This window comes from Kogia breviceps, chromosome 3 (assembly GCF_026419965.1).
Source record: "Kogia breviceps isolate mKogBre1 chromosome 3, mKogBre1 haplotype 1, whole genome shotgun sequence".
Classification (NCBI taxonomy): domain Eukaryota; kingdom Metazoa; phylum Chordata; class Mammalia; order Artiodactyla; family Physeteridae; genus Kogia; species Kogia breviceps.
The window spans coordinates 84370291-84395999 of NC_081312.1; the positions used below are offsets into that span (position 1 = coordinate 84370291).

The 25709-nt window shown below is 56.5% G+C and overlaps 1 protein-coding gene and 1 long non-coding RNA gene across 9 annotated transcripts; one reads left to right on the plus strand and one right to left on the minus strand.

Moving 5' to 3' along the window:
- Positions 1-1184: 1184 nt before the first annotated feature.
- PLCB2 (phospholipase C beta 2) lies at positions 1185-20396 on the minus strand. 8 transcript variants are annotated; one of them, XM_067028961.1, is made up of 32 exons: positions 20280-20396; positions 17005-17082; positions 16291-16359; positions 15531-15671; positions 15326-15405; positions 15190-15243; positions 15008-15083; positions 12530-12630; positions 12183-12349; positions 11947-12093; positions 11622-11779; positions 11259-11341; positions 10903-10987; positions 10141-10303; positions 9893-10002; positions 9662-9758; positions 8609-8693; positions 8346-8470; positions 7673-7827; positions 6976-7140; positions 6296-6395; positions 5776-5880; positions 5513-5607; positions 5309-5384; positions 5003-5047; positions 4662-4893; positions 4409-4574; positions 4203-4279; positions 4017-4112; positions 3398-3455; positions 2634-2720; positions 1185-2274 (listed from the first exon to the last, which is right to left on the minus strand). In XM_067028961.1, the coding sequence occupies exons 1-32, from the start codon at positions 20361-20363 to the stop codon at positions 2071-2073; spliced, it is 3564 nt and encodes a 1187-aa protein (XP_066885062.1). In that variant the 5' UTR covers positions 20364-20396; the 3' UTR covers positions 1185-2070. The 8 variants fall into 8 exon arrangements, with proteins under 8 accessions (XP_066885062.1, XP_066885061.1, XP_058914991.1 ...); XM_067028960.1 differs by having other exon boundaries at positions 4662-4896; XM_059059008.2 differs by having other exon boundaries at positions 5003-5384.
- Positions 4821-25087, plus strand: LOC136793814 (uncharacterized). The gene is made up of 3 exons (XR_010839648.1): positions 4821-4907; positions 5216-5280; positions 23461-25087. It is a non-coding gene; the product is annotated as an uncharacterized lncRNA (long non-coding RNA).
- Positions 25088-25709: the final 622 nt, after the last annotated feature.

Here is a 25709-nt window from a genome sequence, read left to right on the forward strand (position 1 = left end):
ATTTGGCACTGGCTCTGGCTTATGCCCCATGCCCAGGTCAGTGAGTTCCTCTAGGCCTGGATCCTCATCCCTGTGAGGTTCTACCCCTGGGTTGGGGAGGAGATGGGGCAGCTGAGTGCTCAGCTGGAGTGCTGAAGACAGGGCAGTGCCCTGGGGTGTAGGTGTCCCGCCCTCCGCTGTCTCCAGTGTGTATGCAGGCTGACCAATGACAGGCGGAGACCCCCTAGCCTCACCCTGCAGCCAGGGACTGCTAGCATCCCAGAGATCAAGCCCCCAGAGGGATGGGGGGAGGGGCTAATGGCATTTGCTATAACTCTGATAAGAAAACATCCTCTTCCCAGAATCAATGCCCACCCTGCCTCTCCAAAGCCAGTGTCTGTTTTCATTTGGGATTTGGGACTATGTCAATAGGTGCAGTGAATAGCTGCCCAGAAGCCTCTCTACAGCCTGTGTTTGGGTCAACCATAACTGCCACAGGAGCCTGAGAATACGACCACTCTAAGTCTGCCTAAAGGGGACCAGGTGGCCTGACAGCTTGCGACTCCCCAAGAGGGTGGGGGGCACCTCTGCAGGAGGCTCTTCTGCTCCAGCCCTGAGGGTGGAGACAAGGAAGGGCCACATCTGGTGAGCACTGGAGCAGAAGGGTGACATCATTTTCCAGTGGTTGTGGCATCAGGGCCAGCAGATGGGGAAGTGAATCCTCTTCAAGTCCAGAGGCACAGCCATTCCACTGGGCTCTAGAAGGGACCTAATGCCCGGGTCAACTCTCATGGACTTTTTCCCCAGCCCACTTCATTTGGGGGGCACTCCACTCCGCTGCCCCCCCATTTCTTTTATTTATTTTTGGCTGCATTGGGTCTTTGTTGCTACGCGCGGGCTTTCTCTAGTTGCGGTGCGCGGGCTTCTCATTGCAGTGGCTTCTCTTGTTGCAGAGCACAGGCTCTAGGTGCTCGGGGTTCAGAGTTGTGACTCGCGGGCCCTAGAGCGCAGGCTCAGTTGTGGCGCATGGGGGCTTAGCTGCTCCATGGCATGTGGGATCTTCCCGGACCAAGGCTTGAACCCGTGTCCCCTGCATTGGCAGGCAGATTCTTAACCACTGCACCACCAGGGAAGCCCTGCCACCACCACCCCACCAACCCCCACCTTTCTTAGCTGTAGAACAGAGGCCAGGCTTAGGCAGGAAATCTTGAGACAGGGTTCTTTAGTAGGAGTAAGAAAGAGAAAAATAAATAAACCTCATAAAGTCAGGAGAGAAAATGGTGCTGACCTTGTCAGACAGCCTGAGCGGGGGCACATGCTGGGAAGTACCCCCCAGGCCTAGGAAAAGGGGTGGCTGGGCTCTGGGTAGGAGAGTGCACAAAAGGCCGTCCTTCTCCCCTCACCCGCAGCCCCAGTTGTCTCAGTGGCCTGAGGGCCACACAGCTGAGGCAGCTTTTCCTCATCAGCCTCCCATCCCCCAAGGGCAGGAGGCAGGGAAAGCACCTTAGTCTGGGATCCTGGGAGCAGCTGTACCCAGGGAGCTGGAAGGAAGTGCTGGGAGTGTCAGGGAGCTGACAATGAGGCCAACTCAGGGCAAGCCCAAGATGCGGCCTAGAAGCCAGGGTGAGCTGCCCGCCTTATGGCAGGAGAGTTTGGAGTTTGGACCTGCTTGAACTACAGGTGATGGAGTGGAGGTTCCAGGTGGCCAGGCCTAACCTTCCAGGTGAGGAAACTGAGTCCAGAGTGGCACACTAGGAAATGCAGAGTGGGGCCAGGACCCCATTTCCTGCCTCCAAGTTCATATTCTTTTGCCCTCATCAAACATGTGATAGACACTTATTCAGAGGGGAAGGGGAAGGAGGAGGAGCAGGATGTTGGCTTGGAGAGGACCTCCAGGCCCCAGATGGGCCCCAGATGGCCTGGTTCCTGCCTCCTACTTAGCCTGGCTGTTGAGAAAGGGGCTCCAGAGTCCAAGGGAGCTCCAGCTTCCCACAGCTTCACAGTGCTGGGGCCCTTTCCTCCATGGGGAATGGACCCACGTCCCAGAGAAGGGTGAATGTCCTTGCAGAACGTCCCAAGGGCATGGGGGCATCAGAGGAGGCTCTCCTGGGCATCTGTCTTCTCTGTGAGTGCATCCTGCTCACACAGCTCCCTGGAGACCCTGCAGGGCCTCTCAGGCTTGTCCTCCTCCACAGAGGGCAAGCAGGCCCTGAGGCAGGTCCTCACCGACTCCTTCACTTCCACCTCCAGGCCCTTCATCTTGGCCTCGTACTCTTCCAGCACCTCCTGCTGGAACTGTGGGGACAGCAAGGACCACCCCCTGGCTCAGGATGGGCCATCTGCCCACTCTTCCTCGCCTGAACATTGGAACCAGGAGATGCCTGGTTTGTTCAGACCTCCCAGGAGATCAGGGTGGGAGGTGGGGGTAGTGGAGCCCATCAGGGGGTCTTTCAGGAGAGGGAATGCCAACCAAGCAAAGAGATCTGCAGAGCTGCTTCATGATCCCCTGGGAATCAGAGCCCTGACCCCCTGGAGAGGGGCGAGTCCCCCACCACCATCCACCTCTTGACTGGCAGCTCCCCGGAGCTGGGTCCCTTTACACCCTGGAGCCAGGACAGCTCTGCTGTGGGCCAGGGTAGTGGTCCCCCCGTCACCTGCTTTTCCATCTCCCGGATCTGTTCCAGGCAGGCTGCCTGCTTCTGTTCCAGCTTCTCCTGGTGCCTCTCCAGGTTCTCCGTCATCTGGGCAGGAGTGAGAAACAGAGAATCAGAACAGCATAGGCAGGCAATCTGGGCTGAAATCCAGCTACAATCCCAGTTAACCAGCTGTGAGCCTTTGGACAAATTCCTTAACCTTTGAAAAACTGGGGTTTTTGTTTTGTTTTGTTTTGCTTTTAATTTGTAACATGAGGATAATAGTACCTATCTTGTTGGATCGTGAAGGATTATATGAGACAGTTCATGTGAAGCACCCAGCTTAGTGCCTGCACAAGGTCAGGACTCAGGAGCTGGTAGCTCTGTTACTGCTGTTAGTAATCCCCAGGGAGCTTTAGGGCCATTCTTCACAGGGCTTTCCTTCCTCTTCTGACTCTCTGGAAGCCTGACTCTGGAAGCCCCCTTGCTTCCTCTTACCCACCCACCCCAATCCCACCTCCCCTTGGCCAGCTGGCCCATATCATTTCCATCGAGGGCAGCTGGCCAAAGACAGACTCCTTTAGGCTGGTATCCCAACCTCTGCACAAAGGTCAGAACCCTGGATGGCCTAGGGGAAGCCCCTCCCCTCTACTGCCTCTCCCCGCATCCCTAGCTGGCGGGCCACTCTAAACAGTGCATCTCCTAAGGGCAAAGTAAAGGCCTTGGGGCCACTCCTTCCCTCAGAGAGAGAGTGTGTGTTTGGGAAGGGCACAGCTCTTACACACCTGCTTGATGACCTGCACCACCTCCTGGATGTGGGAGTTGTTAATCTCTCTCTTCAACCTGTTGGAGTGATCAGAGTTTCAGAGAGGGCAGGAGGCCCCTGGGAAGAGGTGGATGAGATAAAGTCTCCACAGGGTGTAGGCAACATGAGAGCTCCATCGTAGAACCCTCTGTGGCTGGCATGCATCTATGTCTGGTCTGGGAACCAGCCAGAGGGGTAAGCATGGGGACCCAAGGAGGATCTAAGGAGATATTGGGAGCCCTGGGGGCCCTTTGAGGGAAGGGCTTCCTCACTAAAACGCACTGTTCTTCAAGGCATGCATGGGAAAGTGCAGGTGGGAATCAGCTCTCCCAAGGTTTCACCTCCCTCTTTACACACTTGATTTTCCCTTAAATTCTCTTCTCTCCTCAAATAGTGGTGGCATCTGTGTTTTCCCCAAGGAGGACATTCTCTGATCAGAGGTGACGGAAGTAGAATTAACTTTCCAGAACCAGGAGACAGGCACATCTCTGGGAAGCAAGTCAGGACCCACTTGTAGGAAGGCCCCTTCCCACCCAGTGTGGTTCCTGCTCAGCACTGGGCCTGGAGTTTGAGTCCTGCGCCTTCCCTCCAGGGCTCACCTCTCCTGAGCCATCTTGTCTGTGGTGACCTTCATCATGGCCTGGATCCGCTCCAGCCTTTTGGCCTCCAGCTTTTTCTTCATCTCTTTGGTGTCACTGCAGAGAAACAGGCATCAGGAAGATGCTTCCTGCGGCTTGGGCCCTCCTGGGAGGTAAGAGTCAGGCGTAGAAGGGAGGCAGGCATACGTCTCCAAAGTCTCCTTGAGGGTCTTCAGCTCTGCAGCCTGTTTTTCTCTGGCCAGCTCCATCATCTTGGTCATTTGCTGAGGGAGAGGAAGGACCGGCTAAGCTAAGACGGAAGAGATGCCCTTGGCTGTGCGGAGGGTGTGGGGTCGGTCTGCCCCTCGCTCCCTCCCCGCCCCCCGCCCCCCCCCCCCCCCCCCCGCTGGCACCTCGGCCACTTGCTGCTCCCTGCGCCTCAGGACACACTCGCACTGCTCCTCGCCCTGCTGCAGCAGCTCCAGCTCCAGCCTTTCCCTCAGCTCTCGCAGACGCGCGTCCGCGCCCTCGGGTCCTTCGGCCGGCGCCGCCCCGGCGGGTTCCACGCCCGGCGGGGTCCTGCGGAGGCCATGTGGGGACAAGCCGTGAGCCCCAGGCCGCCCGCGCCCGAGCCGCGGGGGGGCAGGATGCCTCCGCCCACCTTACCTCTTTTTGCGGGAGCCTTTCCCCGGGCCGAGCTTGCGGCCCCGGCCCTCGCCGCTGCCCCCAGCTCCCGGCGTCCCGAACTCGGCCCGCTGCGCCGCGCCCCTCTGCTTCAGCTCCTCCCAGCGCCGCGCGCCGCGCCGCTCCAGCTCCCGCAGCTCCTTCTCGTGCCGCCGCTGCAGCTTCACGACGGCCTTCAGCTCCCGCAGCTCCTCCAGGCTGGCGGTCCGCGGCTCTGCTGGGGCAGGGGTGAGGTGCGCGCCACCCGGGTACCGCCCCCCACCCCGAGTTCCGGACCCTCCCCGGGCTCGACGCCAACGTCACTCGGTCTCAGCAGGCCTTACCCGCAGCTTCTTTCGTGGCCTCCTCCCTGGCCTTGGCCCCGGCTGCTGCAAGAGCCAAAGGAGAGGCTCTCGGTGCCCTCGGCTCGGCCGCTCCCGCGCCTCCCGGGGGTGGCGGTGTGGGCCCCCTGCTGCGCACTGCCCAGCCCGAGGCTTCACATGCAGCCGTTCCCTCCCCAGGTGAAAGTTTTCTCGGGGTTGTTTTTGTTTTTATAGAGAACTGCCGCCCGTCTGGGATGTGCCTACCGGTGCAGCGCAGCGGAGAGGTCGAGACCCTTCCGGTAGGTGGGGGGACCCCGCAGTGCGTACCTGCTGACCCGTTGCTCGTTGGAGCCGATGACCCATTGACCTGGTGGGCAACTGGACTCCCGAGAGGGAAGGGATTCTGTGTAGGGAGAGCGTGTTAGGAATGTGCCTCTCTCCCTGAGCCCTGGATTCTGCCCCCTCCCTCATCTTCCCACAGACAGAGTGCAGCTCGTGGGGGCCCCTGGCAGTAGAACTGACAACACAGACCTCAGGCAGGCCTCCCATGGCTTCCTTGAGCTTCACAGACTTCTTATCATGGGCACTGAAGAACTTGATGGGATTGGCGAGGGCCACCGTGAGATCTGGGTGCACAGGGACATGGTGGGCCTGATAAGGAGATGTACCTGGGAGCCTCCCCCATCCTCACCTACGCCAGGATACCCTGTCCTGCCCCCCTCTGGAGGCTGGCTTGCAGAGAGAGGAGAGGGGAGGGACACGCTGGGGCTTCCAACATTCCACGGGCCTCCCACCTGCCCAGGTGTCAGGTACATAGTCCTTCATCTCCAGGAAGACAAACAGCGCAGGCATGGTGAGCGGCATGTTGCTCTCACTGTGCAGGCACAGATGGTGGTATCCTGTGGGACATGACCGGGTGGCCAATGAGCCAGAGCCCACTGCTGCCCAGCACTGCTCACCAGCAGCCCAGGACTCGCCACTTCTGGCTTTAGTCTGGTTCTACCTCGTGTGGTTATTGTTAGGATTAAGTGAGAAAGTGTTATAAGCCAGTAAAGCATTTTAAGTGCCCAATAAGTGTCAGCTACTTGGGAAACTGCCCCAGTAGTTCCAAGAGAATTAGAGACATTCTGTTGGATGGGCAGAGTCCCCACCTCTCTCAGTTTCCTGGAGAGGTACTCTTCCTGCCCCACTTTCCCGGGCCGATAACATGACAAGGCCACCTCCCTGAAGCTGCCCCACACTCTGGACGGGATCCTGATGCTGGTCTTGGTCTCAGACCCACTGGGAACAGCAAAGAAGAACCCCTATCCTTACCAGAATTCAGGGCATTTATGGGGATGATGCGGTGTCCAAGAAACTTGTTGCCATCCTCCAGCACAGCCACCCTGAGGGAGGCCAGCTCAGGCATCAGTATCTGGGGAGAGTTCAGGACAGGACAAGCTAGAGAGGGGAGAGAGTGACCAAGCTGCCCCCCTTCCCTGATTCCAGAAATCTAGGGTCAGTGTGAGAACATGGCAGGCTTTACTGGATTTGGTGAGGACAGAGGGCCCACTCTAAGCCACACACATAGACATCCTAACGGCTCATGGCATGGCTGGTCCACTCAGGGCAGAGAGCTGGACATGCACCCCAGGGCTCCAGTGGGCCTGGTGCAGACAGCCCTTGGAAGCTTTGTCAACAAGTATCCAATGGGAGCAAAAGGCCCCCGAGATTCCTTGGGTCCCTGCACCCTGGTCTGGGAGTTCACATTTCTGCCTCTAATCGTAACATGGACAAGCATGCACATACACACATGTACACACACATACAAAACTTGCCCACAAAGTAAATTTCTGTAAACTTGGTTTTTGGACTCTTGAAACTCAGGAGGGCACAGATGAGGGGTGGGGAGAGGAGGAGGATCAAGGAAATCCCTTTATGTATTTTCTCTTCTACAAGTAGAGACCAAGAACTAGGGACAGATCCCAGCCCCTGCCCTGATCTAGCCACCCCACCTTTTCAAAGACAAAGGGCTCCTCCTTCCAGACAGGATTGATGGAATTGGTACTGGGTGACAGTTTGGTGCGATAGCGCCTCTTGGAGTCCCCAGGAAGGCCAAACAGCTCCACTTCCACATAGGTGCGCACACTGCGTTCTGACAGGAACTGCCCAGAGATCACCTGGAGGTTGGGGCCCACGGGAGACCAGCATCAGCTCCCCCACCCAGGCCGTTCCCCAGAACTTAGGGCCTCCAGCCCCCCTAGCTGAAACATCCATTCTTGGGTACTGTGAAGAGCCCCATTCAATTCTGGCCACAGAGTAGAGGCTGTGTGGCTTAAGGGTTACAGCTAAGCTCTGGCACCCAGGGTGCTTCCAGCATTTAGGGAAGAGGTGTGGGCCTCCCCACCTCCCTCCCCATCGAGGAAGGAACAGGGCCCTCCCCCCGGGGGCCTGGGGCTCCTGCTGCCCCACTCTTCTCCCCTCCCCCACCCCAGCCTCAGCCCTTCCCCTTGGTTTCCATGGGGACCAAGAGGCAGCCTCCAGTGCTGAGGAGGAGGCAGTTTCCAAGGCAACTTGCTACTGCACGAACTGGCTGGGGCTGAAGTTTTCGGGATATGAGGGGAGGGGGTTGGGAATGGAGGAGTGGGACTCCTGTGTCTTTCTCCTCAAGACCCCAGCCCTCCCGGCCACTTGTCCACCTCAGGGCCTTGCCGTAATGGAAAGGGTGGTGGCTACCACCACGTCGATGCGGTCCACCGAGAAGGGGTTGAACTGCTTGTCCAACCGACGCATGAACTCATGCTTGAGGAGGTAGCCACTCTGCCCGTTGAACTCAAAGAGCGCCATGTTCTGCTGCATGGGCAGGTCTGGGGGGACAAGGGCACTCAGGAAGGGCGGCCCAGCTCTGGGTCTGCATGCAGCCCCTCTTTCCACATTTCCCAGCCTTTCCCGTCTCGGAAATGGGGAGGTTGGGTGGACCGTGAGGATGAGGGTTTCTCATGTCCCAGCCTGGTTCCTTAGGGTCTCATCTCTCAGCAAGGGCCCGCGACCTGGAGTCAGCAGGAGCAAAGCCACAACCAGACCCCAAGCTCACAGTGGGAGTTGAGGCCAGTGGAGCAGGTGTTCCCACAGACCCACTCAGGCCGAGCAGCCAGAACCCATGCCAGCACCCTGGCATCATCACAGACATACTCGTATACGTGCAGTCACATAGGCATGAGCTGCACTAAACGCTCACACACATGCACATGCGCCCAGAGCCTAAATGAACATCAGCCCCCCCACCCGCCCCCAGGTCTGTTCCAAAGACCCCCCCCCTCCCCAGGGAAGGGGTAAAGGTGGGAGGGGCAGGGGAAGGTTCTTAAGGGCCTCAGCATGGCCTCACCCATCGTCTGGAAGTTGAGGGCAACCATCTGGCAACCAGCATTCCAGAACATCTGGGGCATGTAGTTGGAGGAGTCCATGCGGGTGCCCTTGGGGTAGATGCGGCTCATTTGGCGCTTGTTGTAGCTGCCGCAGGGTATAGGAGCCAGCAAAGCCACCTGCACCGGACCGGGAAGACCCACAGGCCCCCTGCGAGCCCCGCCCCAGGCCTCCCCCTTCCCTCCACCCCACCAGGGACGCTGGCTACTGAGGTTTCAAGGATACTCTACAAACTGCACTGAGGACTTGGAGAGCAGGTCGTAAGCCTTGAGCTCCGTGAAGGAGGAAATGACATAACTTCGGTTCTTCTCTGTGTAGGGGAGAAAGAGGAAGGAGAGTCCGCGTCAGCCTGTCCCCTCCCACAGACTTGCCCTCCCCTGTGGCGTGGCTCCCTCCAGCACAGAGATGCCTCCAACCTAGCGTTTCCACAGAGGGCTGAGGGTTGACGGGTCACCCCCCGGGGTGGGGAAGGTGCAGATCTGTGTGGGTAGCAGTGTGTGCTGGAGGTAAAGGGTACACACAGTGGATACATATGCACAGGGATGGGAAGTGCGTGCCAGAGTCCTAAAGGGTGCGGTACATGCCCTGGGTGGACGCATAGGTTGTGGGAAACACGCAGCGATGAGCCCGGGGATCAGGAACACGCTGTGATGCACAGGGAGCAGGGTGCAGGGGTGAGAGGCGCACAGCAAGGGTGGTGCACAGGATGGGGTGCAGGCTGGGCCTTCAGGGATGAGGAGCCAGTGCTGCAGAGTGCACACAGAAAAAGGTGTTCGTGTCGGGGCTGTGCGTAGAGGGTGCGAGGAGCTCATTGCGCGCATGTCCGGAGAAGATAAAGGTAAACAGCATGGACGCGCTCAGAAAGGGAAGGGAACGAGGGGCAGATGTGCGCTGGCTGGATTCTTTGCCTTCCTCCCCCTCCCAGGAGTTCTCATGCCCAGGCAGCCACAGAAGGAAGCTGCAGGAGCCCCAGGCCGCCCGGCCGAGGTGGCCCTTGGTAAATGACCTGCCTGTCACCGACACACTCCAGAGCATTCTGCTTGGTGCCAAGTTCTCAGTACAGTGATGGGACACTGGGAGCCACTGCCACTTAAACATGCCTTTGTCTGGCTCCTCTGCTGGGTATTTATAAACAGGGCCCCCAGCCCAAGGAGAGGGAGGACCACCTCGCTCTCACCTCCACCCATCAGGCTGCTCTGGCGTCAGGACACGCTTCCTAAGGGCCTTCTCCTGAATCTAGCCTAACTTCCAGCTTACCACCACCGCATGCTAACTCACGGGCAGAGGACTCGAAGGAGATGAACTTGGTGGGTTGGACGTAATTGACTAGGCTGGACATCTCCTTGTAAGCCGTCACCTCCAGGCCCGCTGTGCCCTAGGGAGAAGGGGGACGGATGGGGAAGAGGCCAGGTCAGACCCCAGGTCAGAGCCCAGGGACCCAGTCCCACGCCCCCACCTGGAGGGCTCTGCAGTGGAGCTGGCAGAAGGGCCTCGGGGCTCCCCACACACCTCATCTGACTGCATCTTCTTCATCTCTTCTTCATCCAGGCTTCCTGACTCCTCCTCCTCCTCTTCCACCTCTTCCTCCTCCAGCTCAGCCCCTTCCTCACCAGCCCACGCTGCCACATACAGCTCCATCAGCACTGGGGGCGGGGGAGACCCCTGCACCAGGCTGGCTCTCCCCTCCAGGCCCAGCCCCTCTCTCCCATTCCAGATGCTCCTCCACGGCCACCCCCACTCCTCCCAGGCCAACTCACCTGTGTCCTCACCCACAGGGACATCGGGTGGGCCGCTCCCCTCAGCCTCCCCACCCAGCTCCTGGCTGGGGGCTGCAGGACCAGAAAACTGGTTCTTCTTGTTCTTGATGAGGATCTTGCCTCGGAGATCCTCAGGGCTGGGCAGGGGGATGCCTGGTTTCAGCTGTGGGAGAGGAGAGAGGGTCCTCAGCACTATCTCCTCACCTTCAGGGTGTAGCCCAAGCTCCTGCATGGCAAGCGATGCTCCACCTGCCCCTGGCCTAACTCTCCAGCCTCTCCTCTCATCACTGCCACCTCGTGCACTAAACCCCTGCCTGATCCAACTTATCCCAGCTCCTCAGTGATCTTTTCTCAACTACTCAGCCTGCCTAGAACACCCTTCCCCACTCTCACCAAGATAAATCCATTCTTTCCCTCAGGTTTCAGCTTAGCCATCACCTCCTCCAGGAAGCCTTCCCTGATCCTCAAGACCAGATCTGGAGCCCCAGGTACTCTCATAGCAGCCACTGGTTGTAATGGCCTGGTTACTTGTCTGCCTCCTGACTAGAGCGTAAGTGATCTGAAGGCTGGGACTGCCCCTCTGCTACTGACATACCCCCCAAGCCCAGCACAGTGCCTGACGTGGTAGATGATAGGACCCCAGCCCCACGTCCTCCCAAATGAACCCCAGCATCCTCTGGGGACATCTGCCTCCTTAATCTGGCACCCTGCCCTGGCTCCCCAGCCCTCAGACCCAGATGCCCCACAGTGAAGTCAACTCACTGGGAACTTTTCCAGTGGCTCTGTGAGCAGCATATCCCCAAATATCGTTCGGCAGTACTCGGCCATCTTAGCCTGTTGGCGGGGTCTGCAGGGAGCAGAAGTGGGTGTGGTTCAGCAGCTCCACTCCACCCTCTTGTCCATCTTTTTGTGCCCCCTGATGAGCCAGATCACGGGCTCAAGATGTTGGGGAGTCAGGGACACAAGCAGGAGAGCCTGGGGTCCCAAGGAGATTGTGTTGAGACCCGGGAGAGAGCCAGAAGGCATGGCTAGAGGCTGGGGACAGTTGTGGGGAGGGCAGCTGCAGGTGGGAGATGGGGACAGGGTAGAGAGTGAGGCTGGATGGCCTGGATACGCACGAGTCCACGTGGTTTTCAAATGACAGGATGACCGGATAAGGGGAGGTCTTAAAGGCACTTTCTGCAATAGCTTCAATTGCTTCCTAGAGGAGAAGGGGACCCCATGGGGAGGTCTGGGCTGTGCCTCCAGGCTTCCCCTCCCTCAACGGCATCCTTCCCCACTCCCCAGTTTCAACACACACATAGAATTGGAGGGCCACTCTTGGCCCTGTGTCTCTTCTGGTCCTCTCTAGCACCCACACTGGTCCAAGGCCTCCCAGCCATCCCCCATCTCTGGCCTCACTCCCTCCAACCCCAGAAAGCTCATGGCCCAGGGCCCTTCCCTAGTGCCGCTGCCACCAGCCTCCACACGAGGAGTCTCACCTTGAAATAGATGTCTGTGGTCATGGTGAAGCCATGGGTGATAATGGGCTCCTCATCAGGGGGCTTCCCCTTCCAGCAGTCCAGCTCCACGCAGCGGCAGCCCGCCAGCAGCACCTGGCGGTACATCTCGGCAGAGGAAAGGCCTGAGAACTGGCCAGCTGAGCCAGAGGAGGGGCGAGGGGTGGGGGCTTCACTCAAGGGCAGTCCAGCTCTGCCCCGCCCCACTCCATCGCGGGCAGCCCGTGGGCAACCCCTGCAGGGGATTCAGGGAGCAGGAACAGCCCCCGTAAAAGGAGAGGCTGGCAGTGAGGTCGCCAGGGCCCACCTGTCAGGTAGGTGTTGTGGGAGGAGTTGATGAAGTAATGGTTGAGTGGCTGCGTCATGTCGTGGTGCAGCAGCAGCTTGTCCCGGGCCAGCACGCTGTTCTCTTGCCCGCAGAGAAACCATACCATGCCCTCGGGGGATAGCTGGCCTGGGAGACAGGGGTGGTTGTCAGGGCAGCAGCCCAGCTGCCAGGACCGGAGAGGACCGTGGAGGGTCAGAAGTTCCCTTAGTCCTCACCCCTCTGCACGTTGATGCCTCTGGGCTCATACTTGTCGATGAGGCCCTGCACCTGGTCAGGCCTCACAGGCGGGAACAGCAGGGAGTTGAGCCTGGAGTCGCGCTGTTTCTGGTTGATGAATTTGGCCAGGTGCTCCTTAGTCATGTAGGGTTTGGCTTTGGCGTGGCTGCAGGCCAAAGAGAGGAGCACAGGTCCCCTCTATATCCCCTGGGCTGGGGGCGGGGGTGTGTGTGGTGGGGACTTGAACAACCCCCTTCTCCAGCGACGCTACCTAATTGTCAGCATGGCAGGTGGGAATTTTAGCCACCACCCCTTCCCCAAGACCAGCCCATCCCAAGAAGCTCACTAGGATGTGAAGATCTCATCTATTTCTGGCCGAGGACAAAGGCTCATGAGGAAACTCTTGTAGACGGATTCTGGGAAGTCCTCGGGATTGATGGCATCATTCTGGGGGGGATAGAGAGTCACCTGATGACTCCTGCCCCCACCTTCCAGCACTAAGAACCACAGACTAGGCCCAGCCCTGCGTGAGGCGGCCTGGGGAGAGGGAGGGCTCAGGGCAGACAGAAGATCATCAAGGGCACCCTGAGGCCCCACTTTTCAAGGCCCTGGTTGCTGAGCAGAGAGCATCTTGGCTGGTTTGCTTTGCCCCTGGATTGGTACTGGCTAGTCTCTTGGCTGGGACAGGATTCAAACTAAGAATGACCAGAACTGGGAAGAAAAGAGGTCAGAAGCAAGCTACCCTGTTTGCCAGAGCTGTGGGCTATCTTTTTCTTTTTAAATGGAGGATAAATTTTCAAAAAGAAGCAATTTGCATACAAACAATGCACCTAACAATGGAACCCCAAGATGCACGAAGCAAAACTGACAGAATTGAAGGGAGAAATAGACAATTCAACAACAGTAGTTGGAGACACCAAAAAGCACAAGGAACGATAACAAGAAATGGACAGATTGGACTTCATCCAGATTAAAAATTTTAGTGTTCCAAAGGATGCTGTCAATAAAGTAAAAAGAATGGGAGAAAATATTTGCAAATCAGATATCCAGTAGTAGACGACGTCACACTAAAAGAAAACTCAACTGAAAGATGGGCAATGAATTTGAATAGATATTTCTCCAAAGAAGATATGCAAATGACCAATAAGCACATGAAGAGATGCTCGGCATCATTAGTCATTAGGGAAATGCAAATCAAAACCACAATGAGGGGAATTCCCTGGCGGTCCAGTGGTTAGGACTCTGAACTTCCACTGCAGGGGGTGCGGGTTTGATCCCTTGTTGGGGGACTAAGATCCCGCAAGACGGGTGGTGTGGCCAAAAAACTAAATAAATAACATAAAACCACAATGAGATACCACATCACACTCACAGGACGACTAAAGTAAAAAAAAAGAAAAAAAAGACAGACAATAACAAGTGTTGATGAAGATGTGGAGAAATTGGAACCCTCATACAATGCTGGTGGGATTGTAAAATGGTATAGTCATTTTGGAAAACAGTGTGGCATTTCCTCAAAATGTTAAGTATAGAGTTACCACATGACTGAAGAATTCCACCCGTAGGTGTGTCCTCAAGTGACCTGAAAACATACGTCCAGACAGAACCGTTCATAGCAGCATTATTCATAATAGCCCCAAAGTGGAAGCAACCCAAAGGTCCATCAACTGTTGAACAGTTCAACAAAATGTGGTATATCCACACAATGGAATAGTATTCCACGATAAAAAGGAATGAACTACTGATACATGCTACAACATGGATGAAGCTTGAAAACACTGTGCTAAATGAATGAAGCCTGACATCAAAGATCACATATCGTATGATTCCATTTACATGAAATGTCCAGAATAGACAAATCCATAGAAACAGAAACAGAAAGTAGATTTGGTGGCATTCAGGGATTCTGTGCCTTTGCATTCCATTCCAGAAAAACCCATCAAATGTTTTCCAGGATCACTCTGGAAAGCCAACATCAGTCTTAGTTTGGAGCAGAGGCTCTGAGCAGGATAGCTAGACTGAATCTTGGACCCATCAGCTGCAAGCAAAGATGGCTCAATGGCTCCTACCGGGATGCAGGAGAGCTGATAAATAAGGAGGACTTAGCCAAGGTGGGAACTCAGGAGGCAGGAGAAGAGGAGGGTGGATGTGACAGCCCAGGTGGTGCCCTCAGCAGGAGCCCATTCCCACCCTCTCCCCAACCCCAAGCTTGCATCCCCTGTGACTCATTGCACCAAGGGGTCACCAGCTCCGTACAGTTGAGTGTGGGGGAAGTATTCCTTCTGGGATTCATGTGGACAAGTGATCTACGAGGCCTTAGTTTTATTTATTTATAACATTCCAAATTCTTACCGGGAGAAAAGACTCCATGGAATCCACAAAGGCACTGGCCAAGGGAGGACAGGGGCCTGAGATCTACCCCCGCCAGGCAGGAACCCTGGCTCAGGGCTGCATCTGCCCAGAGGGCTCCTTTTTGTAAGTCACATAAGGCATCTCATGGGGTGACCCAGCATACGACTTGTAATTAAAAATTACTTAAGTAAAAAGAAAGGAAAAATGTTTTCCTATTGGAGCTGAAGGGGTATAGACCAACCTGCTCTGAACCCAGGCACCTCAACCCCCTGCCCCGGTTCTATCACTGTGCCTTGTATCAGGAACCAGTGGCTCTAGAGTGAACTGACTTTTCGGGCTGTTGGCTGGGACTGAACTGTCATTCCTGCCCTCCCCATACCCACCAGGCCTGCCCAGGGTGCCCTCCAGTCCAAGGCAACTCAGATGAGAAGGAGAATGCTGGGGGTGGGCTGGGGAGGGGGGAACCACTCACCTTGCCTTTTGGGAGGTGGCAGGCGCTGAGGGCAGCTTCCACCCGCTTGCGGTCAGCAGGAAACATCTGGAAAAAACTGAAGAAGCAGAGAAAGGCACCAGGCCAAGAGAGGGGTCAGGCCTGGAGAGGGAAGGCCTTGGGGAGCTCAGAGGACATGTGGGGAGGGAGGAGGGAAGACTCACTTCTTCACAGGAATCTTCCCTTCAGGGTTGAGCTGCATCTTGAGCTTCACCAGGCTGGTGGGCAGAGAGCAGCCTGTCAAGGCCCGGGCTGACGCACTTAGCCCCACGCGCTCAGGCCAGGCAGGCGCTCACTTACCTCTTGTCCAGGAATGTAGTGCGGCAGGCGTTGGCCATCAGCGGGTGCTTAGCCAGAGCCAGGACATCTTCAGCCCAGTCCTGCAGGACCCCAGGGCATAGCAGTCAGGCCCCCAACCACAAAGGTGCCGCCCCACGCCGTGGCCCAGGCCGGTCTCTCAGGCTGTCCCAGGTGCCCAGCCCCAGGCCAGGCGCCCCCCGTGCACCTTGCCCACGTTCTCTTTGTAGGAAACGAAGTTATGGAAGGTGAGGTCCACCATGTCAGGGCCAGACACCACGGTGAACGTCTTCAGCAGGAAGTTGTTGTCAGGAAAGTCCATGTTGAAGACATCCCGGAGCTTCTGGCTCTGCAGCAGGTCGTGACACGGTTAGGATCAGAGGTGTGTGCGCCCGTCCCTGTCCACTGTGGCTCTCCCTGTCTTCCCCTCTCAGCCACGTGAAATCTGGCCCACGGGGGTGGCATCGCATCCATGCCCACCTTAGGAGCCACGAGAGGGAGAGGCCCACGGGAAGAGATTAACCAAGACTTTGGGGCCTGGGAGTTCTGTGTATTTTGTTTGCCATTTTTCATTTGAAGACAGATTCTTAGTCCCCAGTCTCAGGGAATCCTGCTTTTCCCACCAATCCTTTCCTCCAATTTTCCTGCCAGCGTCAGGCAAATACAGGCAAAGCAGTCGGGGTGGAGGGGGAGAGGATGTCAGCAACACCTCCCAGACGGCCTGGGGTGCTCTAGGGGCAGTAGCTGGCCACGCAACATCTCCATCCACTGTGCCCTGATACCAAAGCCCCAGCAAGCCAGGGAGCAGTCATGCCCCTTCCTCAGCTCAGGGAGAGACCCTCTGCTCAGCTCACGGACCCTTCCCCCTGGCTCCAGAGATCAGGCTCCCTGCCCCCACAGGGACTCCTGCCCCAGCCCCGTGGAGCTGGTGGCCGTGCTGAGCCTGGGCTGCTACTGGGCCCACTTACCTTGGGCATCTTGGCAAACTTCCCAAAGCGGGTGTCCCGGATGCTGGTGATATCCAGAAACTCCATCTCCTGGTAGGAGCAAAGACAGGATGTGGACAAAGACATCAGGTCAAGAATGAAGGGCAGCGAGGAGGAAGCTTCACACCCCTTCACATCTTGGCCAGCTGCCTTCTCTAGATGCCAAGACTGTGGGGCTTCCCAGACCCCAGCCTTCCCTTCTCAGCGATCGGGCTCTCCTTCCTCATGGTGACCCTCCTCCCTTCCTCTCTGGTCACTCCTCCCCTGGCCACTCGAGTTACTGGGGAGCTGTGACCTCCAGCCTCCCCTCCACCATCCTGGACTCTCCCCAGGTTCCCCCTCCCCTCCTTCCACCCAGGTGCTGAGGACCTTCTCTGATCTCTCTGAGCCCTCAAGTTTACCCAGAACCACAGGCAGGGAATCAGCCTTCAGCAGTAGCTCTAATTCCTTTCTCTCTCTCTCTCCAAGGGATGCTAAAGCTGAAGCATCTGGGCCCAAGGCAGCCATGGTTGGAGTGACTACATCCTCCCTCCCAAAGCAAATAGCCCCTGCCCACAGGAGATCCCCCCAGAGCCATCCTTGCCAGTTATTCTATACTCCTGGCATCCACACCTCCACCCCTGTGTCATCGAGAGGCTGCTTGGACTCAAAAGATCAGCAGGAACTCAGGGCCATGGTAGGTAGGGGCTGCCTTACCTTACTCTGATATGTCCAGTACAAGTAGTAGCCCTTGGGATCCACCCGGAGGATAACCGGGGAGGCTATTGTTGTTTCCTGCAGAGAGAAGGAGTCAGCTCCCTGCTCTGAGACTTCAGGCCAAGCTTTCCTGGCCCAGGCCAGGGGTTTCAGAGCTCACCATCTGCCTAGGAGGTGGCTGTCCCAGGGATCTGCAGGCATTTCTCTTTGTTCTCCAGAGCTAAGGGCTGGGTATAAGCCTTAAAAGCTCTGAACCAGGGGTGGGGAGGGGTAGAGGATTGGAGATGACATTTCTGGAAGAGAAGAGGGTTTCCCCTCTAAATCCCAAATAGAAGATCTCCCTCTAGACCCCAAGCAGGGTCTTGGCCCCCACCTCACCCTGTTTTCAAGGCCCACAGCTCAGCCAAAGAGGTAGAATGTCCCTCACCAAGACTCCATGCTACCCCCAGGAGAGCTGAACACGGTGAGAGCTGAGAGCCCAACTCCCACAAAGCTGCCTAAGCTTCCTGCCTGCCCAGTCCTTCCACCCATGAATCCCACCGCCCCATCCCCCAGCTGTCCCAAGTGTCTTCCCACCTCCCAGCCTCAGCACCCAGCCCCTCTTGCCTAAAATACCATCAAAGACTAGCTTCTGCAAAGCCTTTCCTGAAGCACGCTGCAACAACAGGGCGGGGGCCGGTTCTCAGACCTGGAAGCCCCTCCAGGAAATCCCCAAGGGCCTCACGGACTCCCAGGAAACAAGCCTGTACTAGACCATGAGCTGCATGCGCCACGTTTGCTGAAGGAGCAAGTGAGTGAAAAATGAACTTGCTTCTGAGTTCCTGCTTCACTCACAGAGCACACAGCCTACCTTTTATTTTAATGGTCTTTATATGCACAAATAACAAGATACTAAAAATCGAAGTTTCCAACAAGGCATGATAGTTGCTGCACACCAAACCAGACCAAATGCAGAATTTACAAAGGAAATGGTCCAGAAGAAGGTTCTCAGATCAGAGGCGGTTAGGATATGGGGGGAAAGAGAATACTGTGTGAGGAACCTAATTTTGGAGAAAGCTGTGTTGTGAGCTCCCTTCCCTTCCCTCCTGAAGGGAGGGTTGGGGTACCTGACCCCTCACCTTAAGCTCGCACTTGAAGAGATTTGTCACCCCTGCAGTTGTGGTGCATGACAAACTGGGGTCTGACTCCTGCCCAGGAAACTGAGAGGGTGAGAGAGATGCTGGTGTGTTAGGTGAGCCCGAACCCCCAGAATCTGTGGGGCAATGAACCTGTGAGTATTTTCTGGGTCCAGAGTGGGCCTGTGGGTGAAAGGGGCAAAGCCGAAGGTGCAGGAAGTTGAGGGTAGTAACGATTCTGCGGGGCTAAAGAAGTAATTTCGAGTGACCTCCTGAAACAGAGATGCCAGGAGGACCCTAAATAAGAGATCCCCAGCTCAGGGGGAGGGTCTCCTAAGAATCCTCAAAAATGTGCATGAGAGAAAGAAGAAGCCTTACACTTCCACCAGGCCCACTTCGTGATAGCAGCTGCTCAGTTAAGAACTTTGGTACCTCTTTCCCTCCTTCCTCACTGCACCCCACCCCTAGTGGGCATAGAGGAAGACCAAGGAATCCTCCCACAGGCCTTTCCACAGGGCCTGCAGCCCACCTGAAACCATTCTTGGAGGTGGGGCAGAAGATGGCATTCTAAATTAAGACTGGAGTTTTGAGTTATAACTAGCTTCTGAGTAAGACTGGGCTTTGTGAGGAAAAGTGTCCTAGGCTTGTCTATTCCCCAGGAGCAAATGGAACATCTCATGACTGGCTGAGTTTCCTTCCATGGGTCATAGGGGAGCTTCTCCCACAGAATACATTGTAAACGGGCTGTGGGACACAAAAGTAAGCTGGGAGTTGATTACATCCTGTGCATTGTGCTTATCCAGTACCCAGGTCATCTGCCTACTGGGCCAAAGGCAATCTGAGAGCAGAGCCTCGTCTGGCAGGTGCGTGTGCCCCGTGACTGGGAAGATTTCTGCTCGTGGGAGGCAGGATCCAGGACCCTGAAGTGCCCCGCCTTGGGGAGGGCGGCGGGCCTGCCAGGTACACGGACGCTGGCTTGCGGAGAAGGCCACGTAGCACGTCCCCATCCCTGATGACCCTCTGCCCAGTCAGGTTACATGCACTTCCCAGAGGAACGGAGAGAGGCCGCTTCACTTTTCATTCTGAGCCACTTCCCTCATGCCACGGGCTCCTGGGTCATGGCTCCGCCGTGCCGCAGTGACCACACCGCTCATGGGGAAGCAGAAAGCCTCTCACCACAGGCCGGCTCCCCATAGTAACCAGATTACTCAGCCCAGCCCAGCCCCAAAGGCCTGAGAGCCTTAACTCACAGACTCAGATCCCACCTGTAAGGAGGAGGAACCAGCCCTAAGGGCCCTTCCTCCCCCTGCAGCCTGTCCAGAGACTTCAGGTTCCCCTCCTGGGAGCAGCCGGCGCTGACTGTCATGCTGGGCCAGCCCAGCAGTCTCACCTCCCTGAAGGAGGGGCCCCAAGTTGTTCCCCTGGCCCGCCCAGGAGAATCCCTGGCCTATGGCAACACACACGTCTTCGGGCTCTGGGAGGACCGGAGGCTGGGAAGCAGGCCCAGTTTGGGAAGCAGCAGACACAGTGGAGACAGAGGTGCAGGGCAAAGTGTGGTTTCCCCTTCCCTGCAGACGGGTCGGCGTCAGGGAGCCAGGCTGAGAGCAGCTGGCGGAAGCAGAAGTCTATCCGTTCCCTCCCAGGCCCCTGGGAGGAGAGCCTCTAGTTCTCACTTGGGGTCCAGGAGCCTTTCGTGGCCACCCCACGGCAGCTGGGGGAGAGCAGGGCATCCCAGGGACAGGGCCGGGGCCAGGTGGGGAGGGGCGAGGATTCCAGTCCAGGCATCCAGCTGGGGCTGGAATGGGCTGTCTGTGCTGGGAGTAGGGGCCCGGCTCACCTCTGCTGCTGGCCCTGCCTCAGCTCTGGGACACCTTTCCTCCCACTGCCGAGACCGGGAGCAACACACCTTTCTCTTCTCGGGGCTTTGGGGAAAGACAGACCCAGACCCAAAGAAATTTCCTCCTGTGACCACCCAGGCTCGGGGCACACACCCTCCCGCACAGGTTTGTTTATCTGGGTAGTTGTGTCAGCTGCCTGGCCAAGCCACACAGGCGCCTGAGTCCTGGCAGACATAAACCAAGCCAGCCCCCCGCCCACCACCGGCAAAGCCCCAAGAAGCGCAGCCGCCACCCCTGCAGCCCTCCGCCCAGCCCCACTCACATCATCCCATCTGATGAAGCGCTCCCCTTGGCTCAGATAGGCCTTCACCCCGGGGGGTTGCAGGACAGGGTTAAGCAGAGACATAGGGCCAAGCGTCCGTCTTAGGAGAGGCTGGGCAGGCACAGCGCGCAGGAGGAGGGGAGGAAGGAGGGCGGGCGGAGGGGTGGGGGAGACTAGCTGGGCTTACATGGCACCCGCCCCAGCTAGTCCGGAAGTCTGGGCACTCTTACAGCCCGCGGCGGGCAGTAGCTGGGTGCAGAGCTGAGTGCTTCGGCCGGAGGCCCATCTGCCTTTTAAACCAGCCTCGTCCCGCCCGCCCGCAGTGGGGGGCTGTGGTCGCTGCTCTGGCCCAGGGAGGCTGGGCTCCCCCTCCGCAAAGCCCCCCGCCCTCACCCCTTGCCTCAGCACTTCCTGCTCAGGGCTTCCTTCTCTGCGCTGCTCAGCACTGAAAGGCAGGTCCCCGAGGCCTGGCCGCCTTGGAGCAGGGGGCCTCTCCGTCCCGGGGGTAATCCCAGGTCAGATGTGGGAAGGGGCCATCTGGGGATACTGATGCCCAGGTGGACACTGAGGGGGGCGAGCAAGGAGCTCACAGGGGAAGGGACCCCCACAGAGGTGGGGTCCAGAGCACAGGGGTCACTCTCAGAAGCTGAGGAGCCTGGGACCACCCTGGAGGTGGGAGCTGAGGGAGGAGCAGGGTCCAGCTGGGACTGAGCATTTTGAATAAGCAAAGTCTGCTGAACACCCAACTCTTCCTTCTCGGCGCTTCCTCCCCATGAAAATGAGGTGCAAGTGAGGCAATCGCGCACCTCACCCGCGTCACACGTGACTCCCTCCTCTTGGCCCTCCGGACCTGGACGAGGCCTGAAACCTCACTGACCAGCCGCCACTCCACACACGGCTGCTTCAAGCACCCCTCAGCCACCAGCCTCCACCTTGCTGTCCTGCCAGGCTCCCTCCTCTGCCCTGTGCCAGGGCCTGTGGGAGAGAACGCTTGGGGCAGGAGGGCTGCTTGCAGGGGCCTCAGCTCGGGGTGCTGCTCAGGGCTCATGGCCCTAACTCTGCTCCGGCCCAGGGCCCGGCCCAGGAGCTCAGTCACAGCCCAGTCCAGCCCAGCCCACTTCCTCTTGCCTAATCTGCTCTCATCACCCTTCTTAACCCAGCTGGGGGAGCCGGGAGCTCTGCCCCAGACTTCCTTCCCCTCTCAGGGCCCGGCTTTCTGTTCCAGGTCCTACCATGGACATTTGTGCCACCCCCTGACAACAGCGGGACCCTCACCCAGGCCCTAGAAGTGCCTCTGATGGCCAGTCCGGCCCAGGGCAGGAGGATGGGGGCCTCTAGGGGTTGGAACTGAGGGGGCTCCTAGCACAAAAATAAGCCCTGGAAAAATAACTCTAAGACCACTGGGGTGGATCCTGGAGCAAGGCCTGACTGAACCTGTGGAAACAGCTTGGGAATCCTCCATGCTGCCATGCACTGTGCCCTCAGGACTCAGCCTCCCTCCCCTCCCTCTAAGCCCTGCTGTCTCTCATCTCTCCTCCCTTATCCCTCCAGCCTTGGACCCCTCTGGGGGCCCCACTGGTGTCTCCTGCTCTTCCGATTCCCTCCCTGGGATTAGGTTCCCTCTCTGTCTGTTTGAATGCATTTTGCAAGGGAAATCCCTGTCCCTTCCCAAAGCCCCTGCACCTATCACCTGCAGCCGCCCCTGCTCCTGTACCCAAGTCCCTCCCTCTGGTCCACCCTGCAACCTTCTCTCTATTTTGGGCCTGGAAAGACAATCCCCTCTCTCTCCCTTGGCATGGGGATGGGGAAGGTGGAGGCTCTCTCATTTCACAGGATTGGGGGCGCCCCAAGGAAGGCAAGGATTCCAGGGCTCTTTACTCTTTTACCCTTTCTATCTCCGGCTCTGAAGTTTGAGGCTCTGAATCCACAGAATAAAGCCTCACCCATCTTTACCCAGTGATGACACTGCCTGGACCCTGTTCTTGAGACTCCCAACTGTAGCTTCGTCTGTGCTCGCCTGCCCACATCCTGCAAAGCAGCCCTCAGAATGCAAGAAATCCAGGCAGCAAAGGGAGCTGGGAAAACCTTCATCCAAGAGGGATTTTTTTTCCTTTAAAAATACATTCAGGTTTTTTTTAATGTGAATTGACAAAAATATTGTGTAAATAATGGTAGACTGGATATAGAGAAAATCAGAGGGGTCACACGAATACACAGTTTGGGAGAATGGCTCCTGGGCTGAGCTGAGAAGAGGGTGCCTCAGTCTGCCAATCTCATCCCCACCCAGGGCAGAAGGTGAAGGGCGAGGATGCCCCCTGCTGGGCGCACTGGAGAGCACGTGCCTCCTGGGGAAAGGCTGGGAACCCCGAAGGCAGATCCTTAGGGAAGTCGCTGCTGGGTCTGGATCAGTTGTGAAGATGGGTATGCTGGAGAGTTTGGCATGTCCGAGCTTTGGGCCATAGAAGGCTGTGAGAACTTTGTGTCATGGAAGGTCGTGCTGTCTCCCAGGGAGATACTGGTGGCCTGGAGCCCCGGGGTCAGGTCCCGAAGTCACTTGCTCACTTGGTAGCTTTGTGTGGGGACCTCTTGTTTTTTGGTTTCTCAACCTGTTCATCAGAGAAGTTTAGCAGTGGAAGTTGAACTCAGATCTTTGAGTGGCCCAGTTACCAGACAAACAAGAGAGTCAGATTAAGTGGGTTTCTTACCTGATACCATGACTTACGTGATGAAGCAGTGGGGTTCAGAAACCCAGAGGCCTGTTGAGTGTCTTGGGCCAGTGGCTAGTTTACTTGTGGAATGAAGATTGGCTCAGATGTTGCATCCTTGAAGATTTGTTTCCTAGTCAGGCACAGGGAGCCAGGCTGGGCTCACTACTCTATGAACCCAGCCACTTACTAGCTGGTTTATCTTGTAACAGTCCTGTGCCTCAACTTTCTTACCTGTAAGATGGGGATAATTATGCCTCACAGGACTCTACAAGAATTAAATAATATAATGGATGTAAAGTACTTAATACCCTGCCTTCACATGAGCTCAATATTATTATTATTATTACTTGTTAGCAGACGCTGACAGGAGAAAAGCAGTTTCTTATTACTTCCTCCTCAGTGTATATTGCTATTCTTTCCACAACTTCACTGACTTGCTCTTTGGGTTTTTTGTGTTTTTTTTTTTTTTCCAGCAGTTTGTGTGCATCAGGGCCTGGACCCACCTTCCCAGGGCAGGCTGAGTTAGGGGTGCTCCTAAAGCAGGCTGTCCCCCAAGCAGCCTGAACTCGTGAAGTCACAACACGGGCAAACGCCAACCTCCCACCACCTCCACACCATCACAGCTGATGAGGCAGGCGTGACAGTGAAGACCAGGAGGTGTCCATCAGTCCGACTGTATGTCCAGCTGTGGCTCCAGATCCAGCCACCCTCTGCACGCTGAGAACTGAGTGTGAATGCAGGCAAGGACAAGGCTGGGTGGCAGGTGCTGAGGCTCTAATCCCTTAGGGAAAAAGGACAGGCGATCAAGAGTTCTCTGCAGAAACCCAGGAGGAAGACGTTGCCTGTCCTCCCATGCCAACCCCTCCTAGAATCATAGAAGGAACCATCCTGGACTTAGAAGTGGAAAAGAATCAGTCCCATGTGTGTTTCCCTTTGAAGTGTCATTTTGGATCAAACTTACCTGGAGGTGTAACTAGGGGAACATTGGATCCGTCCTCAAGAAACCTAGATTTTAATCTCAACCAGAGCAAAGGTTAGCTGTGAGATCTTGGCAAGTTACCTGAGCTCCCTGATCTGTTACGTTTTTGATCATTTCCAAGATTCCTTCCAGCTCTAAAAATCTCTGTCCCATCAGAAGGGCCAACCTTGTCACTTTCTCTGAGAGATGACAAACCTAGAGATGAGAGCTGAAGATGGCAGGAAAAGGATCGGCTCTTCCCCCCACCGGGGGTTCTTGGACACATTGCTCGTCTTCTCTGCCTCTGTTTATCTGTCTGTGAAATGGACCCATTTTCATAAGTGTGATGGAAATAAGTTAGACAACATCCTTCTCCAGGTGGGCGTGGTGCATTGCACATAAGGAGTGCCCTCAGAATTGATTGATTGCTTCCCTCCTTACTCCCATCCTGGTCCATCTGTTTTTTGTTTTTTGTTTTTTTTATTTTTCGGTACGCGGGCCTCTCACTGTTGTGGCCTCTCCCGTTGCGGAGCACAGGCTCCGGACGCGCACACACAGCGGCCATAGCTCACGGGCCCAGCCGCTCCGCGGCATGTGGGATCCTCCCGGACCGGGCACGAACCCGCGTCCCCTGCATCAGCAGGCAGACTCCCAACCACTGCGCCACCAGGGAAGCCCGGTCCATCTGTTTATCAGGACCTGGGCAAAGCCACAGTGAACCAGCCCCTCAACTTTGTGAGTAGCAGGAAGCCAGTGAGGATAGGGGAGGTGTTGAGAGACAGACTCAGGATCCCAAAACATCCTAACCTGCTGGAGCAACAGCCTGAACCTCACAAGGTAAAATGAACAGGGCTTAACTGAGAGATCCGGGCTTGGCTCCAAGGCACTGACTGTACAAGGACAGGGTGGGGAAGTAGCGGCTTAGCAGAAGCATGTGTGAATAAAACTGAGGGTTTTCACCGACAGCCAGCTTCATATGAGTCAATCGAGAAGGCTGCCAAAAAAACGGACAGACTCTTAGGCTGCTAAATTAAAGTGGAGTACTGAGCCCAGTGACTGTCCATCTTGATATCAATCAGAATCGCCTGGGAAGCTCTGGTAACACTGGATGCTCCTTGCTGTTCCCAGACCCTCTGATTCAGGACCTGGGATGGGTGGGTGGGGAGAGGGGAAGGAAGTGAGGCGTTTGGATTTCCAAAGAGCTTCAGTCTTGGTTCCAATGTGCGGCCAGGGCTCTAGAACCAAGGAAGAGTCGGTCGCATTCTCATTCTTGGCATGTCAGACCACATCTAATGCACTCAGGGACTTCAGTCTCAGTGGCTTTATCATGGGGAAACGCACAAGCTGGAGGACATTTGGTGGAAGGTGGCCAGATGTAGGATGCACCTGACATTCTGTGAGGGCTGGTGGAGGGAACCACAGCATGGACATAAAGGTGGTCAGGCGGTCCACCTTCAAATGGATGAGACTTGTTCACCTGGGTCCTAAAGGTTGGAATCTTAGGTGACTGAGGTGACTGTCTTAGGTCAGGTTTCTCATGAAACATTATGAAACAGAGATTTGCTTCTTGTAGGAAGTTTATTGGGAAGTGCTCTCAGAAACAACACATCTGAGGGAGGGAAGGAATCAAGACTGAGCAGAGGAAGAAATTGATCAAGGATGCAGTCACAACAAAGGACGCCTCCACAGGGAGCTCCGGGGTTGGGATGACACTTCAGAGCTGCCCCAACTGAGGTTGAACGCCCCACCCCCACCCGGCAACAT

Bases quoted from the DNA above. Each gene is read 5' to 3' on its own strand.
- PLCB2 (XM_067028958.1), bottom strand. From the start codon at position 20,363: ATGTCTCTGCTTAACCCTGTCCTGCAACCCCCCGGGGTGAAGGCCTAT. The intron at 11,342-11,621 runs GTGAGACTCCTC...CTTCTCCTCTAG, and splicing joins CCACAGACATCTATTTCAAG to GAAGCAATTGAAGCTATTGC. The intron at 4,280-4,408 runs GTGCCAGCGGGG...CCTCTCCCTCAG, and splicing joins GGGAGCAGCAAGTGGCCGAG to CAAATGACCAAGATGATGGA.